We start from the raw sequence: 18300 nt of genomic DNA, 5'->3' as shown, positions 1-18300 counted from the left end.
GGGTATCTTTATTTCAAGCCCAGGATATCTGGAAGCAAGCGCAAAAGCAGCAGTCATGTAGCTATTACTGCTGTACTTTTCAAGGTTCTGTACTGTAGGGTTAAAAATGTTTTCTTTATTTTTGTGTGTTTGTTTCCTTTTTATGTATTATTTGTGTGAAAAGTGTTATAAACCTATTAGAGTACAGTAATATACAGCTGATAGTGTTAGCTGGGTACTTAGGCTAACTTTGTTGAACATACCAATAAACTAGACTTGTGAATGAGCTCTCTGAATGGAACTCATATGTATGTTAGGGATTTACTATATTATTTTTAATAATATAGCACCTGGTCAAAGTATCTAGCCATGCAAAAGGGTGTGTGATGAGAAGATAGTCTCTCCCCAGCTCTGGTCCCTGGTTCTCTTTAGACAGAATCATTGTTATCTATTTCTTCTGTATCTTTCTACAGATATTCTATGCACACATGCTCTATATACACAGGGTTCTTCACTTGCTCTCTTTTCATTAACAGTGTGTATTGAGTTCATTCTAAATAACTTCACAGTGATCTGCATTTTTTTCACAGCATCGGACTCGATTGCCTCATCTGCACTGTAATATGACCGGTCCCCTACTGTTGCACACGGAGGTCGGTTTAAGTATCTTGCTTCCTCGGTGCTCACTCTTGGATGCCTGTTTTGCGCTCATACCTGAGTGTGCTTTTAGAATCAATTCTGAGAAGGGAAGTTATTTGATCACAGAGTTTGTGCATTTTAAATCAGCTAGTGGTTGCTACTTTGCCCACAGAAGAGCTTGTGCCTGCTTCCCCAGTCTAGTATGTTTATTTCTTGAAGCCTATGGCAGACTTTCCAAATAGTCTACATTGAAAATATGATTACATTAAAAAGTTGATCACCATTTCATGTATTTAAAAGCCCAATTGTATTTTGAGGGGTATGGACTGTAATTTTATACTGATCTCTATTTGGGTTGATGGAACTTCCCTGGTGGTGCAGATAATAAAGAATCTGTCTGCAATGCAGGAGACCTGGGTTTGATCCCTGGGTCGGGAAGATCCCCTGGAGAATGGAATGGCAACCCACTTTAGTATTCTTGCCTGGAGAATCCATGGACAGAGGAGCCTGGTGGGCTACAGTCCATGGGGTCACAAAGAGTCAGACACGATTGAAGCGACTAACATTTACTCTTTCTTTTCTGCTACCCTTGGTCCCAGTCCTGTTCCCAGTCCCAGTTCTGGTATTTGAGGCTGATAGATGAATATATTTTGGGTGGATTGCTTCTAGAGGACAAGTCAGAAGATATGTATCATTAACTTTTGATTTAATGAATGTTTTGATTGATTTAAAGTTTTGACCACAGCAGCAACCTGTTCCATTTTAATTTTTTGTTTTCCTATCTTTTTTCTCTGTTTATTTTTTGATAAAGGGACCATCTAGAAGCTGCAGGTCATGTGTGTATTCTGAAAGATGCCTTTGACTTTGAAAATCCATCTGAAATCTCAAACTTCATCAAGGCAGAGAACCTGGAGGCAGCTGTGGCTCTGCATCTGTATAGAGGAGGCAGACTTTTGCAAGGTAACCCCCTCTCTGCAGAGGTGATACGCTAGCAGTCAGGAAAACCAGGAGTGCCTATAATTTCAACTTGAAACATAGATGAAACAGTTTATCCCATTTATCCGGCTCCAAAATGGAAGGAACACAGTCATCTTTTCAGTTTGCTCTTAACAGAGTGATTTTCTAAAATGATGTAACCGCACCAGTTGAGATTGGATGTATACTGAAGCTGTTTTTACTACATTAAGAGTCTTATCGTGAATGTTCTTGATGCGTTTTTCTTCACTCAAAATCTAATGTTCAAAAGTTAAAAATGGGACTCTTTCACAAAATGTAGAAGTGAGCACATAGGAGAGAGTTTATTCAATTGTTTTAGTAATGAGGGAACTACTAAGATGCTAAAGCCAGTTTAAAGAGCATTTGGGGAACTGAGACTGGAGTGGGCAATTTAGTAGAGAATATTAGGATGAGGACTTCCCTGGTCCAGTCATTAAGAATCTGCCTGTCTATGCAGGGGACACAGGTTCAATCCCTGGTATGGGAAGATTGCACACACCTTGGGGCAGCTAAGCCTGTGTCCCACAACTGCTGTGCTCGAGTTCTACAATTACTGAAGCTGGTGCACCCTGGAGCCCATGAATCACAGCAGGAGAAGCCACTGCTGTGAGAAGCCTGTGCACCCCAACAAATAGTAGGCCCCCACTTGTGGCAGCTAGGGAAAGGCTGCACTCGGCAATGAAGACCCAGTGCAGCCAAAAATAAATAAATAATAAAATTTTTAAAAAAGGATATTAGGATGGGGTTGGCTGTAGAACTGGTTAATGTCTAGCAGGGCGATCAACTGTAAGCTTTGGGGCTGAGCTCCCTGTCTACGCAGCAGCCTCCCACTAGCTATCTGTTTACACACGGTAGTGTATATATGTCATTGCTATTCACCCAGCTAGTCCCCTCGACCCCCGTCACCCCACCCCAGTCCACATGTCCGTTCTCTATGTCTGCGTCTCTATTCCTACCCTGGAAATAGGTTCATCTCTACCATTTTTCTAGATTCCACATATGTAAATTGATACAGCCACTGTGGAGAATAGTATGGAAGTTCCTAAAAAAACAAAAAAACAGCACTATTACATGACCCAGCCATCCCATTACTGGGCATATACTCTGAGAAAACCATCATTCAAAAGGCCACGTACCCCAGTGTTCATGGCAGCTCTATTTGCGATAGCCCCGACAAGGAGACAACCTAATGTCTGATGACAGATGAAGGATAAAGTTGTGGTACATATATATACAATGGAATATTACTTGGTCATAAAAAGGAATGAAATTGAGTCATTTGTAGTGATGTGGATGGATCTAGAGTCATCATACAAAGTGAAGTAAGTCAGAAAGAGAAAAACAAATATTATGTATTAACGCATATATGTGGAATCTAGAAAAATAATCCTGATATCTTTCTTGAGTGCTTATTAACTTACAGTGGTCTCCCAAAGTTCCCTAGGTGTCCCTCTCTATCTATAATTCCCTACTGGGAACTCTACAACTACCTATATAACTATCTCAGTCTATTCCTGATTACAACTTCACAGAGTAAGTACTTTTAATTAATAGTAAATACTGAAGTCACACAACAGTCTTAGAAAACTAATCCACAGGGAACCTTTAAACATTGCTTTCTTGGACCTTGAAAGGATGTGCAGGCAATCATTCTCTTGGCTTTATCTACAATTTTTGGATATTTCTTCTTTTCCCTTCTAAGGTCAGTTTGACTTCACCAAAAGCCCAGTGGCTACCGAGTGGAGGCAGGACAGATAATTTTGTTGTTGAGTCACAAGTGGCTTTTTCCAAACATGAATTAAATGACTCGGCAGTGGCAGCTTTTCAGGAGATAGTATGTCACTTGAGGCCCCACATTATCTATAGTAATCATCATACGGGGTGACACTTCACTCAGCAAAATGTATCAGCTCCTGAAATATTCAGACATTTCATTGCTAAAGGTGACTTCCTGTTTCCCTGCACTGTATCAAGCCTTAATAATCTTCTAGCTCTTTCTCCCACTCCTGCACCATAGGAAGTTGGACCCTCTTTTCCCATATAGGTATCACTTAATGGTGCAGTGGTAAAGAATCTGCCTGCCAAAGCAGGAGATGCAGGAGACAAAGGTTCAATCCCTGGTCCGGGAAGATGCCCTGGAGAAGGAAATGGCAACCCACTCCAGCATTCTTGCCTGGGAAATCCCATGAACAGCAGAGCCTGGCAGGCTACAGTCCGTGGGGTTGCAAAGAGTCAAACACGACTGAGCATGCACACATACATATGGTATATTTAAGCACACAACTTAGCGATCTTTCTAAATCAGTGCTTATGCTGACCATTTGTCACTCCCAATCGTCTGCTGAAAAAAAAACAAAAACTCACGGTTTCCTAAATCTGGCTTCTTAAAGCCACCTGATATCTGCTCCTTGCTAGATTCAAGCCTAAAGCCTATTCTCAATAAGAAACAAAGGGAAAGATTTGTCAAAACCTTGATTTCTCCTTCCTGTGTAACGTATTCACAGATTCCAGGAATTATGGATGGACATTTTTCGGGGCCATTATTTTAACTGCCTCAGACCTTTCTCTGGTCCCCAAAGGTTCATGTCCATCCCATGTGCTAAAATCTGAACATCCCCTAAAGTCTAAGCCCCTGGCAGAAGGTAAATCATCTCTACATGGTGTGCTTTTCCATGTCTGGCTGTATGTATTTTTGGAAAAGGTCACTCCTGTCAATAGTAAGAAAGGCAAGCAATATGAAATGTTATAGAGAGAAAAAGTAAGTTTCTCTACCATCCCAGATCTGTGTTCTTCTGGGTTCCTTTTTTTTTTTCTTCCATACCTAGCAGTTTGTGGGATATTAGTTTCCTGACTAGGGATCGAACCCATGCCCCTGGCAGTGAAAGCATGAGTCCTGATCACTGGTCCACCAGGGAAGTACCCTGGGTTCTTTCCATAGAGGCATTGGTGGCTAGGTTTTTCTGTTTATCTTTTCAAAGATATTCTTTGTACAGAGAAATGTATGTTGATCATTTTACTACACACATTGTGTTCATCAAAATGCTCTTGATTTTTTTTTTTAACTTAAATTCCTTTTTAAAGTTTTCATTTGAATTTTTTACTTACCGCCTTTCTGTACCTCCTGTGTGTTGTCAGAGTGCTTAGTATCTAAAGGCTGTGAAGTGAGAGGCACTTCACCAGAAAGAAAAAAGATAAAATCTGCTCCTTTTCATGACAAAAGACTTCTAAGGTAAATACAAGGAAAGATCACTACCTTTTCGCTGCAATGTTGAAATCTCTGTAGCGATGGTTTGTTTGAGAAACCCCAGTATGAACTCAAATTAGATCTGGTCTGTTTAGTGATTTGCTTTTGCTCTTTTGAAATTTTTACTGACCTTTGGAAGTCCTTCTGGGAAGCCCTATTTGATGAGCACGTTGTTTAACTTGATCTGTGCATGCTCCATGCCTTTTGAGATTACCAAGGCAGGAAATGTGCCTTCCATCAGTTTAGGGCTCATCAGTCAGAATAAATATGCTCCTGGGGGGAGGGGGTGGAATCTTTTTGCACTTGACATTCGCAGCATCTCAGATATTTTTAGTTCCCATACATTTGTGCCCTCCGTGATTTATCATACTGCATGTTCCTGGAAGATACAGTCTATGTCTCTTTCCTTTCCCTCCTGGTTCCTCGCTGTCATGGTGGCTGATCTCATGAACAGCAGGTCTACATTTGAAGCCTTCTTTTTCCATCATAAACACCAGCAGTTCCAGATTAACCCATTTCCCAGGGACGGTACCCTTGGCTTTATTTGTTTATTTTAATTTTAATTTTTAATTGGAGGACAATTGGTTTACACTGTGGTGTTAGTTTCTGCTGCACAACAAATGTGAATTACCTGTTTGATATACGTATACATATATCCTCCCCCTGCTGAGCCTCACTCCCGCCTCCCCCATCCCACCCCTCTAGGCCATCACAGAGCACCAAGCTGAGTTCCCTGCGCTCTTCAGCATAGTCCCACTAGCGGTTTATTTTATACCTGGTAGTATACATATGTCAGTGCTGCTCTATCAATTCATCCCACCCTCCCCTTCCCGGCTATGTCCACGTGTTCATTCTCTACATCTGTGTCTCTGTTCTTGCCTTGCAAATAGATTCATCAATTCCATACTTCTAGCTTCCAGATATTTGAGTTAATATTGCTGTTGTTTAGTCACTAAGTCATGTCCAACTCTTTTGTGACCCCCATGGATTGTAGCCCATCAAACTCCTCTTGTCCATGGGATTTCCCAGGCAATAATACTGGAATGGATTACCATTTCCTCCTCCAGGGGTTCTTTCCAATCCAGGGATCAAACCTTCATCTCCTGCATTAGCAGGCAGATTCTTTACCACTGAGCCATGGGGAAACCTCATGCATTAACAGACAATATTTGTTTTTCTTTTTCTGACTGACTTTACTCTGTATGACATACATACACAGATATGTATGTCATATGTCATATGTATGTACATACATACATACTCTGTATGACATACACACATACATATGTCATACCCTGTATGACTGACTTTACTCTGTATGACATACATACATACATATGTCATACTCTGTATGACAGACTCATCCATATCACTACAATTGACTCAATTTCATTACTTTTGTGGCTGAGTAATATTCCATTATTATATATATGTATACATATACATATATATATATCACAACTTAAAAAAATTAATTTATTTTAATTGGAGGCTAATTACTTTACAGTATTGTGGTGGTTTTTGCCATACACTGACATGAATCAGCCATGGGTATACGTGTGTCCCTCCCATCCTGAAACCCCCTCACACCTCCCTCTCCATCCCATTCCTCTGGGTTGTCCCAGTGCACCAGCTTTGAGTGCCCTGTGTCAAACATTGAACCTGGACTGGCGATCTGTTTCGCATATGGTATATGTATATTACATGTATATTATATACATGTTTCAATGCTATTCTTTCTAATCATCCCACTCTCGCCTTCTCCCACAGAGTCCAAAAGTCTGTTCTTTACATCTGTCTCTTTTGTTGTCCTGCACATAAGGTCATCATTACCATCTTTCTAAATTCCATATATATGCGTTAATATACTATATTGGTATTTTTCTTTCTGACCTACTTTACTCTGTATAATAGGCTCCAGTTTCATCCACCTCATTAGAACTGACTCAACTGCGTTCTTTTTAATAGCTGAGTAATATTCCATTGTGTATATGTGCCACAGCTTTCTTTTTTTTTCTTTTTTATTTTTTTTAAATTTTTTTAAAATATTTTTAATTAGTTGGAGGCTAATTACTTCACAACATTTCAATGGGTTTTGTCATACATTGACATGAATCAGCCTGCCACAGCTTTCTTATCCATTTATCTGCCAATGGACATCTAGGTTGCTTCCATGTCCAAGCTATTGTAAACAGTGCTGTGATGAACACTGGGGCATACGTGTCTCTTTCAATTCTGTTTTCCTCAGTGATATCACAACTTCTTTATCAATTCATCTATCAGTGGATACCTAGGTTGCTTTCATGTCCTAAATATTGTAAGTAGTGCTGCAATGAACATTGGGGTACATGTGTCTTTTTGAATTATGGTTATACTTGACTTTGATAGATGGAGGCTAACAACATTTTTCATATGTTAAAATTTAAAGCATGTTGATTTAAAATGGCCTCGTCTCACATGATTAACCCCATGTCACGTTCACAATGGTGATAGCTATCCTATTCAGGAGAGTTAGATGTAATTGAACAAGCAACATGACATAGTCCATATACGGACTTTGGGAACTTTGGTTTTTTCTATCAATGCTTGGGGATAATTACTGAGAGGGTGTTTTAAAGGTAAACTGTTTTGTTAAGTGTCCCCTAATTTTGCAGGTAATGGAATTCCTTTTGGGATCATCTTTGGTGGAACTGATTTAAATGAAGATGTTAACCAGGGAGATAAAAACAAAGTGATGGGAAAAGTCCTTGAAGAAGCCAGGTAATACTTAAGAGAATTTCACAGGAGTTAAGCGTTTACCCCTTTTGGATGACCCTTTTGGATAACACAAAACAATGGAGTAAACCAGTAGTTTGGGAGGTTTATATCTTACCCTAAAAAACCAATTTCTTTCTTTCATTTTCTCATTCAGTCAGCACATGTTCATTTTACCAGGAATAGTCATTGTAAACAAGTTACTGGTCTTGAACAGTTCTTTGACTTGAGTTAATATTGGATGAATGTTCTTAGAATGTTTGTTGCGGTGGAAGAGAGAGAATTATTGCAAAGAGTGAATAAGGGTAAACTCAAGGTTTATTAGCACACAATTTAGGGTCAACTTTGCATCGGGTAGAATGCAAATGCCCAAGTAGAATGTTTTCATTTTTACAGTTTTATTGAGATATAATTGACATGCAGAACTGTATCTGTTTAAGGTGGTGGTTTCTTGCTAAGTCCTGTCTGACTCTTGTAGTCCTGTGGACCTTAACCTGCCAGGCTCTTCTGTCCATGGGATTTCCCAGGCAATAATACTAGAATGGGTTGTCATTTTCCTCTCCCAAGGATCTTCCCAACCCAGGAACTGAACCCAGCTTTCCTGCATTGCAGGCAACTTCTTTACTGACTGAGCCATCAGGGGTGAATGGCATAATGATTTGATTTGAAATGATTATCACAGCAAATTTAGTGAACATCCATCATCTCATATAGCTACAAATTTAATTAAATAGAAAAGAGATTTTTTTTTCCCCTTATGGTGAGATTTACTTAAATGCTTAAGATTTATTCTCTTAGTTCCTCAACCAGAGATGGAACCAGTGCCCCTTGCAGTGGGGAGCATGGAGTCCTAAGCACTGGCCCACCAGGGAAGTTCCTGAAACTTTGTGCTCTTTGGCTAATGCCTTCCTGTTTCTCCCTCCCCTACCTTCTTTCATCTTACTCATGCTTCTTTGAGTTTGCCTATTTTAGATTCCACATATTGGTGGAGTCACCCCCCCCCATTTGTCCATCAACGTCTGGCTTGTTTCTCTGAGCCTAAGTATGCCCCAGGTTCATCCATGTTGTTGCAGACGGCCGTATGTTCTCCTTCCTAGAGGCCGAATGGTATTCTACTGTATGTGCATGCCACGTTTTCTTTTCTTTTTTAAAAAAATTTATTTATTTATTTTTGGCTGCTCTGGGTCTTCCTGGCTGCACACAGGCTTTCTCTAGTTGGGGCGAGCAGAAGCTACTTTCTGTTACAGTATGTGGACTCAGTGGTTAGAGCGCATGGGCTTTGTTGCTCTGTGGCATGTGGGATCTTGCCCCACCAGGGATCCAACCCCTGTCCCCTGCATTGGCAGGTGGATTCTTCCCTGGACCACGAGGGAAGTCACATGCTACATTTTATGTATCCATTTGTCTATTGATGTGTATTTAGGTTGTTTCCATGTCCCCAGTATGTGGCCAGCCTTGGATTTTTTGTGGCTCATCTGTAACTCTTCTGTGGCTAAGGAACTGTGGTTAGGGAATCCTGGCCTCTTCAAAAATAATTGTCCCATTTCTGATCCATACCAAGGACAGAACTCCAAGTTCTATTGTACAGCATAGTTCAGTTCAGTTCAGTTCATTTGCTCAGTCGTGTCCGACTCTTTGCGACCCCATGGACTGCAGCACGCCAGGCTTCCCTGTACATCACCAACTTCCAGAGTTTACTCAAACTCATGTCCATTGAGTCAGTGATGCCGTCCAACCATCTCATCCTCTGTTGTCCCCTTCTCCTCCCGCCTTCAATCTTTCCCAGCATCAGTGTCTTTTCCAATGAGTCAGTTCTTCGCATCAGGTGGCCAAAGTATTGGAGTTTCAGCTTCAGCATCAGTCCTTCCAATGAATATCAGGACTGATTGCCTTTAGGATGGACTGGTTGGATCTCCTTGTAGTCTAAGGGACTCTCAAGAGTCTTCTCCAACACCACAGTTCAAAAGCAACAATTCTTTGGTGCTCAGCTTTCTTTATAGTTTAACTCTCATATCCATGCATGACTACTGGAAAAACCATAGCCTTGACTAGAGGGACCTTTGTTGGCAAAATAATGTCTCTGCTTTTTAATATGCTGTCTAAGTTGGTTATAACTTTTCTTCCAAGGAGCAAGCGTCTTTTAATTTCACGGCTGCACTCATCATCTGCAGTAATTTTGGAGCCCCCCCAAATAAAGTCTGTCACTGTTTCCACTGTTTCCCCATCTATTTGCCATGAAGTGATGGGACCAGATGCCATGATCTTCATTTTCTGAATGTTGAGTTTGAAGCCAACATTTTCACTCTCTTCTTTCACTTTCATCAAGAGGCTCTTTAGTTCTTCACTTTCTGCCATAAGGGTGGTGTCATCTGCATATCTGAGGTTATTGATATTTCTCCCGGTAGTCTTGATTCTAGCTTGTGCTTCATCCAGTCCAGCATTTCTGATGATGTACTCTGCATATAAGTTAAATAAGCAGGGTGACATATACAGCCTGACATACTCCTTTCCCAATTTGGAACCAGTCTGTTGTTCCATGTCCAGTTCTAACTGTTGCTTCTTGACCTGCATACAGATTTCTCAGGAGGCAGGTCAGGTTGTCTGATATTCCCATCTCTTTAAGAGTTTTCCACAGTTTGTTGTGATCCACATAGTCAAAGGCTTTGGCATAGTCAATAATGCAGAAATAGATGTTTTTCTGGAACTCTTTTGCTTTTTCGGTGATCCAGTGGATGTTGGCAACTTGATCTCTGGTTCCTCTGCCTTTTCTAAAATTAACTTGAACATCTGGAAGTTCATGGTTCATGTACTGTTGAAACTTGGCACCCCCAGTGTCTTTTGGTTAAGATACGTGTCAGTCTTGCTCCTTAAAACTAGGGTCACAGTTGGATGTAATTGCGTTGCAGGACCCAACTTCTTCCTGAAGACTTCCTGGAAACAAATGTGGCAATGCAACCTTTTTAACATAAGGAGTACCCTCTGTGTTTGTGTGTGTGTTTTACAATAAATAAAGGCATGAAAACAGTGCTAGCTCGCCTTGAAAGTTGATGTATCACTGCAAGTTTTCTTCTTGTTGTTGTTTTTACACCCTAAAATTTTAATGTCTTTAGATTCCTTCAGTCTGTAATGCATTGTCTTTTAGAAGGAAAATCATTCTTCTTGGGAGAAACAGTATGGAATGAATCATCTTATGATATTATCATTAGCATTATTCATTGTGTTATTACTAAAACACACATTGATTTTTATTTGGGAGCTATTGATTGAAGTTAGTGGGCAGGGAAGTTGCATGAATCATAGATTTTTTGTCTGACACGATACAGCACAGTTTTTTATAGAACAAAGTATTGAGCTTGTCTAGCTTTATGACAGGTGTTTATGTGAATACTTACATTTTTTCTATAAGGTATACTTTTCAACTTTTAAATTTTATTTATTGATTGGCCTTGCCATGCAACAAACAAGATCTTAATTGCTAGACCAGGGATCAAACCTGTACCCTCTGCAGTGGAAGCTCGGAGTCCTAACCACTGGACCACCAGGAAATTCCCTCAACTTTTTTAGTATTTAAAACTCTTTTTCCAAGAGACACAGATGTACAGAACAGACTTTTGGACTCTGTGGGAGAAGGCAAGGGTGGGATGTTTCGAGAGAACAGCATCGAAACATGTATATTATCTAGGGTGAAACAGATCACCAGCTCAGGCTGGATGCATGAGACAAGTGCTCGGGCCTGGTGCACTGGGAAGACCCAGAGGAGTCGGGTGGAGAGGGAGGTGGGAGGGGGGATTGGGATGGGGAATACTTGTAAATCCATGGCTGATTCATGTCAATGTATGACAAAAACCACTACAATATTGTAAAGTAATTAGCCTCCAACTAATAAAAATAAATGGAAAAAATAATAATAAAAGCACATTATAAAACAGCAAAAAAAATAAAATAAAATAAAACTTTTTTTCCTGTAGGGTATAGTATGCGAACTTATTTTAGCACCCACTTTTTTGGCTTCTGAACATTGTAATAAGTATTTGGTAGTTATAAATACAAAAATTAAATAAGGAGTATTTGAAACTAGTGAAAATTGCTTAGTGAAGGCTCATCCAGGTGCCTATTAGAAAAACTTAACCTTGCAAGAAAATGCAGTTGTTTGTATGGAATGAATTGCCTCATAAATACTTCCACGATTATGAAATCTATAGCACATTAGTAGGTTAAACCACACGAAATTACTGTTTTGTAGGTCAAAAATGGTTGAATGCCAGTAATTTCATATGGCTTTTGAGCTACTTAGTGTTACTGAAGATGTTTTTGACAAACAGAATTCTTTGTCAATGTAAATATGTTTTGAAATGGCAGTATTCAAAAAAAGTGCAAAAGTGGTAGTTTTTACATTTTTCCTAAGATATGTGTTTCTGTTTATGGTTACCTCAGATAGTATTTCTTTTATTTTTTACTCAAGTATAGTTGGTTTCCAATGTTGTGTTAATTTCTGCTGTAAAGCAAAGTGATTCAGTTATACACATGTACATCCTTTTTAATATTCTTTTCTGGTATAGATTATCACAGAATACTGAATATAGTTCCCTGTGCCATACAGGAGGACTTTATTGTTTATCCATTTTATATATGATAGTCTGTATCTGCTAAGCCCAACCTCCCCATCCATCCCTCCCTCTTGGCAACCACAAGTCCGTTCTCTATGCCCCTGAGTCTGTTTCTGTTTCATAGATAAGTTCATTTCTGTCAAATTTTAGATTCCACATAAAAGTGATATTACATATTTGCCTTTCTCTGTCCGACTGACTTCACTTAGTATGATAATCTCCAGGCCTATCCATGTTGTTGCAAATGACGTTATTCATTCTTTTTTGTGGCCAAGTAATATTCCAATATATGTATGTACCACATTTTCATTATCCATTCGTCTGTTGATGGATATGTAGGTTGTCTCCATGTCTTGCCTATTGTAAATAGTTGAAATGAGGAAATAACCCACTCCAGTATTCTTGCCTGGAGAATCCTATGGCTAGGGGAGCCTTGCAGGCTACAGTTCATAGAGTTGCACAGAGTCAGACATGACTGAAGTGACTTAGCACATGTTATTTTAAATGTCTTTTTCTTCTGAGGATCTTTGGGCTAGGAACTCTTTTAAAAGGTTATTTGTTAGGTGAGTGTAAAGCCAGGGCTACTGTTTCTAAATAAGGGGCCACAATAAAGACTGTTATCTGCAGCTCTGAAATAAATGACATGTCTGGCAAGTTAATTCCAGTTGACCCTCCTGACTCCTGGAACATTTTCCCATGCACCTTTGATGAAAACCCTCCCAAGAATCTCATCCTTCCCTGTTGTCTTAAATATGCTGTAGCTCCTACTGATGCCTCATCCTGGGTGTTGAATGAGCAGGATGTGATGGTGGGGACCATTACGTAGGTAGGAACAGTCACCGTCAGCCTCCGGGCTATGATGCACAGAGTCCGCTCTGCACACTTCGGACATTTTTCGTTTCTTTTCTCCCTCTCTCCACTCTTTTCTCACCCTTACCTGTTTCCTGTTGGAATTTAGGGCAACACTGTTCGTTCTCTTGCTTAATCATTCATTCAGCCGGCAGATATTTTTGCCTTCTGGGTGCCAGACGCTCCAAGGGGCTGGGGCGGTGGATGTGAGCAGAGCAGTGTTCCAGCACATGTGGAGCTGACTTTCTCACAGGAAGGGAGAGCGTCAGGCTTGCCAAAATGAGTGGATTTCCCTTTCCACAAAAGCCTGAGGACTGCACTTGTGCATGTATTCATCAATGCTCTTATGGGATACAATGCAGTCTTAGCGTCACTGACCTCGTTCTCTGTTCAATGGCTCTTCTCGGTTCTTGGGATCTTTTCTTTTTTGACAGTGTGAGGCTGTCACTTGCCATGTGGGGTGCCCTAACATCTTGCAGAAGTTCTGGTAGTTGTGTGACTACTAGTGGAAAATAATATTAGCAGATGTGAAATGAACTAGGGACCCGGAAGTGTGGCAGGCAAGATGTTCTTTGTTTGGTTCTTAAGTTTCTCATTTTTGCAGTTTTTCCACCATTGAAGGTTTCTACACTCCTTGTAACTGCTGTTTAGCTGCTTGTCTCTCCTTTTTATCCTCATTTTTTTAAAAAAAAGTTGATGGCCTTAGAATACAGTTGATTTTATCTTTTCGTCAATGTTTGCGGGGGGCATAGAGAACATCTCCCTGGATTCTCCAATGCCTACTGGACTCAGATGCAAGATTTAATGTGGTCTGGTCCTCTTTGCTCATGTTTAACATACACAAAGGGAAGGATTCCATATTTCTCCCTTAAGTAAGGGGCATGCGATTGGCTATGTCTGGGATCGGTTGCTGGTTGTAAAAGTGGGAGGGGAGAAGGGAAGGCTTGGAGAAGACACAGACAGGGGAATACAAGCTCCCCTTTCTGGGTCATGCCACAGGGGAAGAATCACATAATAATGACTGTTTTTGTTGACTATGCTGTGTGTGCAGCTTGCAGGGCTTTAATTTTCCAATCAGGGATTGTATCTGGGTCCTGACCACAGAAGCACCAAGTCCTAACCACTCAACTGCCAGGGAATTCCCTATTAATGGCTCTTTGCTGCAACATTTTTTACTGTGCTGTTTTGTATAATAATGATTTTCTATTTTTACCACTCCTACACTGGTTAATTGGAATTCTACTACAAGGAAGGGTTGTCTGTTTGACCCTAGTTACTTGTTAAATTATTTATGCAGTTACATCAACATGGACTCATGGCTATTTATTTTATTTTATTGGGTTGGCCAAAAAGTTTGTCTGGGTTTTTTCGTGCCATCTTACAGAATAAATTTTTTAAAATAAATTTATTTATTTTAATTGGAGGCTAATTACTTTATAAGATTGTAGTGGTTTTGCCATACACTGACATGAATCTGCCATGGGTGTACATGTGTTCCCCATGCTGATCCCCCCTCCCACCTCCCTCCCCATCCCATCCCTCTGGGTCATCCCAGTGCACCAGCCCTGAGCACTTGTCTCATGCATCCAACCTAGACTGGCAATCTGTTTCACACTTGATAATATATATGTTTCAATGCCATTCTCCTAAGTCATCCCATCCTCACCCTCTCCCACAGAGTCCAAAAGACTGTTCTATATGTCTGTGTCTCTTTTGCTGTCTCGCATATAGGGTTATCGTTACCATCTTTCTAAATTCCGTATATATGTGTTAGTATACTGTATTGGTATTTTCCTTTCTGGCTTACTTCACTCTTACAGAATGAATTTTTGGCCAACTCAATATTTGACTCTGTAGCTCCTATTACTTTTTTTGGTGCCCAAATCACCCCAGCTATGGCCATCGGAGATATTTTGAGTTGACTTCTGCATCCTTTCGACGAGCCCTCTCTATATTTTGAACTCTCTTACTTTCTGGCTCCATACCTGGTTCATTCTGTGGGTACCCAGTCCTGCTTCTGGAAACACGCAACTCTCAGTGAGTGGGGACATTCACATTCTTTGTCCATGAACATTCAATAAATCTTGAGCACTTCAGCCTAGTCTTCCTTTAGCAAAGTCAGTGAACCACATATCCTGCCCCTGAATATTAAGAAGCTCCTTGCTTCTCTCATCCATCTTGCTTTCTATCGTTATCTCTGCTTCTCTCTCCTTCCATAAAGGAGCAAGAAAAATAGGAAGCTTTGAGCTTCATTTGTTTATTTCCTGCCCACACAACTTCTTTTTTTGGATGTGAGTGGAGATGAGACCTAATAGCCAACGACCATGACTAATAAAGATTGATTGAGCTGTAAATTCCACTTCTCACCTGTCTCTCACCATTTGTTCCAGAGCGCTGTTTCTCAGTTATGTTAATTAGATTCTGCCCTAATTGTTATCATTCTTTTTGTTCACTTTCCTAGATTTGCTGTCGCTTTCACGGAGTCGATGAAGGAAATGGCACAAAGACAGTGGGTAGGTGTTCCTTTCGTGTTTTGATTTGGGCAGTGCTGGTGAAGTTGCAGGATTGGAGAACAGGAAGGCAGTTTTATTAAAGATCTGACAAACTTCCTATCGGCACTGCCCGTCCGTGGAGGCCATCATGGTGTATTATATTTCTCATATATTGACTTTTTTTTTTTAATTTGCGTAGGTACTCTTAAACCTTCACTGATTTTTTTTTTCTGATGTTCTAATTGAGTAGCAAAAATAGCCCAATACCCAGTTTTCATGCTTTGTCAGTTCTTCTTTTGTGTGCTCAGATGCGATGGTTTACAAATCACACTGTAAATGTTGCAGCATCCTCGTACACATTGAGAAAATCTGATTGCATAAGTAGCCCCTTAGGTGGCACCTGGAGTTTCCTAGGCTGGGCTCTTATTTGATGAGCATTAACAAGCAGAGGGCTTTGTCGCTCTGCAAGTTAATGCCCTTATTGACTTTCTGAATTCATTACAACTTAGGGGGCAGGTGAGAGGAGCTGGCAGGAGTCTAAATCCTCTGTAGAGCCCTGGTGGAGCCGGTGTATGCAAAACTAGAGAAAAAAGCCAGCCGAAATGCCGCTTTCCTTGGGTGGACCGTAGGCACGAGGCTGTTTTCTCAGGTGGTGAACCCCTGCAGTGTGCCTGGGCCACCAGGATTGCTGGCCCCTGGGCTTTGCCAGCCAATCATTGTGCACAACACTTACACCCTTGTCATCTGGAGGCATTATTCCTGTCGGTGGCATTTTGCTGGCTATGTGCATTCTTTATCTATAGGATTTCAACTCATAAAACCTTATGCTTGGAAACGGCTACAATGCAACAAGGGCAAACACAGTCTTTTGTGGGAATGGTGGTCCTTTACCAAAGCCCAGAGTACCGCATGCACTTGAAGATCCCCTGCAGCCAGAGTGGGGAGAGTCTTTTTTTTCTTCTCCTCCACCTCAAACCCCCCAGGCAGAGAATCCGAGGGGGCATTTTTCAGCGCAATGTAATGAATGAAAAATAGCAAGCTTCCTGGCTGCTAGTTTCATGTCTGTATCAGTTTGACTATTCATCGGCCTTACAGCAGTGATATACCAGTGGTTCTCAAAGGGCTTTCCCCGGGACTCTCTCAGGATCTCTACAGAGTCACACCGATTTCCTTCATAATGCTCAGACTTTATCAGAGGCATGATGAAAGGCAAAAACCTTTTTCACCATGTGGAGAGCACAGGTGAGGAAAACACTGATGCCTTCATCCTCATGAAGGCAGGGGTACCCATGGATTATTCACCACCACCCACTTATAGTTAAAAAACAAGAGCCAGTTTCGCTTAAGAATGTCCTCGATGAAGCGTAAAAATTATTGATTTTCTCAAATATTAACCTTGGAATACATTTTTAAAAATGTTTTGTGTGATGACACGGGAAGTATACATCAGCTCTTTCTGCTGGGTCTGAGTGAAGGATGGGGTTATCTTGAGCAAAAGCCCTGGTGGGATGTTGGGGTTGTAGACTGAACCAGTTACTTCTTCATAGGATTTTTTTTTTTTTAATCTGAAAGACTGGTAGTCAAATTATGTTTCCTCAGACTTGGGCATCTGGCAGTCATTTAGTCATTTCCTTAAAAATAAGATAATTGAGTGAAGTCGCTTCCAGAAAAATAATGAGTAGTATTTATTGCCAGTGATACCATTTGAATTTTCAAGCAAAAATTAGAATTTGATAGAAAATCCCAGGACAGAAGAGCCTGGCGGGCTATAGACCTCGGGATGGCAAAGTGTTGGCGGTAACTGAGAGGCTGAGCACCCACACAAACTGCCAAGAGGCAGACCGCTTCCCTGTGCAGCCTTTCTGGATGAGATCAGTGGTCATGTTAACAAATGAGACTTTTTTTTTTGGATGCTGTTTAATGAAATGGTTCCATGTTAGGAAGACCTCTGTCACTCAGTCAATCAATATTTTTCAAAAGACGAATAGGTGGCACTACAGAACGATACATAGATAACAGAACCATCAAGGTGCAAGATAGACCTTGGATTTTAATGTATCAGAATGTGATGTAATTTCAGGTTCCGTCTTGCAACTCACATTTGAGAAATAACCATTTGTTGCGTTTTGGTGCCATCATTTCAGTCGCTCAGTCGTGTCTGACTCTTTGTGACCCCATGGACTGCCGCACGCCAGTGGACTTCCCCATGGACTTCCCTGTCCATCACCAACTCCCAGAGCTTGCTCAAACTCATGTCCATCGAGTCAGTGATGCCGTCCAACCATCTCATCCTCTGTTGTCCCCTTCTCCTCCTGCCTTCAATCTTTCCCAGCATCCGGGTCTTTTCCAATGAGTCAGTTCTTTGCATCAGGTGGCCAGAGTATTGGAGATTCAGCTTGAGCATCAGTCCTTCCAATGAATATTCAGGACTGATTGCCTTTAGGATGGACTGGTTGGATCTCCTTGTAGTCTAAGGGACTCTCAAGAGTCTTCTCCAGCACCACAGTTCAAAAGCATCAATTCTTCAGTGCTCAGCTTTCTTATAGTCCAACTCTCACATCCATACATGGTTACTGGAAAAACCACAGCTTTGACTAAACAGACCTTTGTCGGCAAAATAATGTCTCTGCTTTTTAATATGCTGTCTAGGTTGATCATAGCTTTTCTTCCAAAGAGCAAGTGTTTGGTGTCATATCCAAGAATAAAACCCATAATGATCTGAAAAAGGCTCAGGAAAGGC

General features: G+C 40.8%; 1 protein-coding gene across 3 annotated transcripts in view; it reads left to right on the top strand.

Annotated features, from left to right (window-relative positions):
- The window catches only part of GLT1D1 (glycosyltransferase 1 domain containing 1), a 112964-nt gene that overhangs the window by 17948 nt on the left and 76716 nt on the right, over positions 1–18300 (top strand). For all 3 annotated transcript variants that reach the window (XM_043489003.1, XM_043488993.1, XM_043488983.1), the window contains exons 2-4: positions 1430–1578; positions 7513–7618; positions 15530–15581. In XM_043489003.1, coding sequence (XP_043344938.1) covers positions 1430–1578; positions 7513–7618; positions 15530–15581 — 307 coding nt within the window. The remainder of the gene's footprint in view (positions 1–1429; positions 1579–7512; positions 7619–15529; positions 15582–18300) is intronic.

Source organism: Cervus canadensis, chromosome 1 (assembly GCF_019320065.1).
Source record: "Cervus canadensis isolate Bull #8, Minnesota chromosome 1, ASM1932006v1, whole genome shotgun sequence".
NCBI classification, from domain to species: Eukaryota; Metazoa; Chordata; class Mammalia; order Artiodactyla; family Cervidae; genus Cervus; species Cervus canadensis.
The sequence above is the reverse complement of the archived record's forward strand: the minus strand, read 5'-3'. Positions and strand labels throughout refer to the sequence as shown.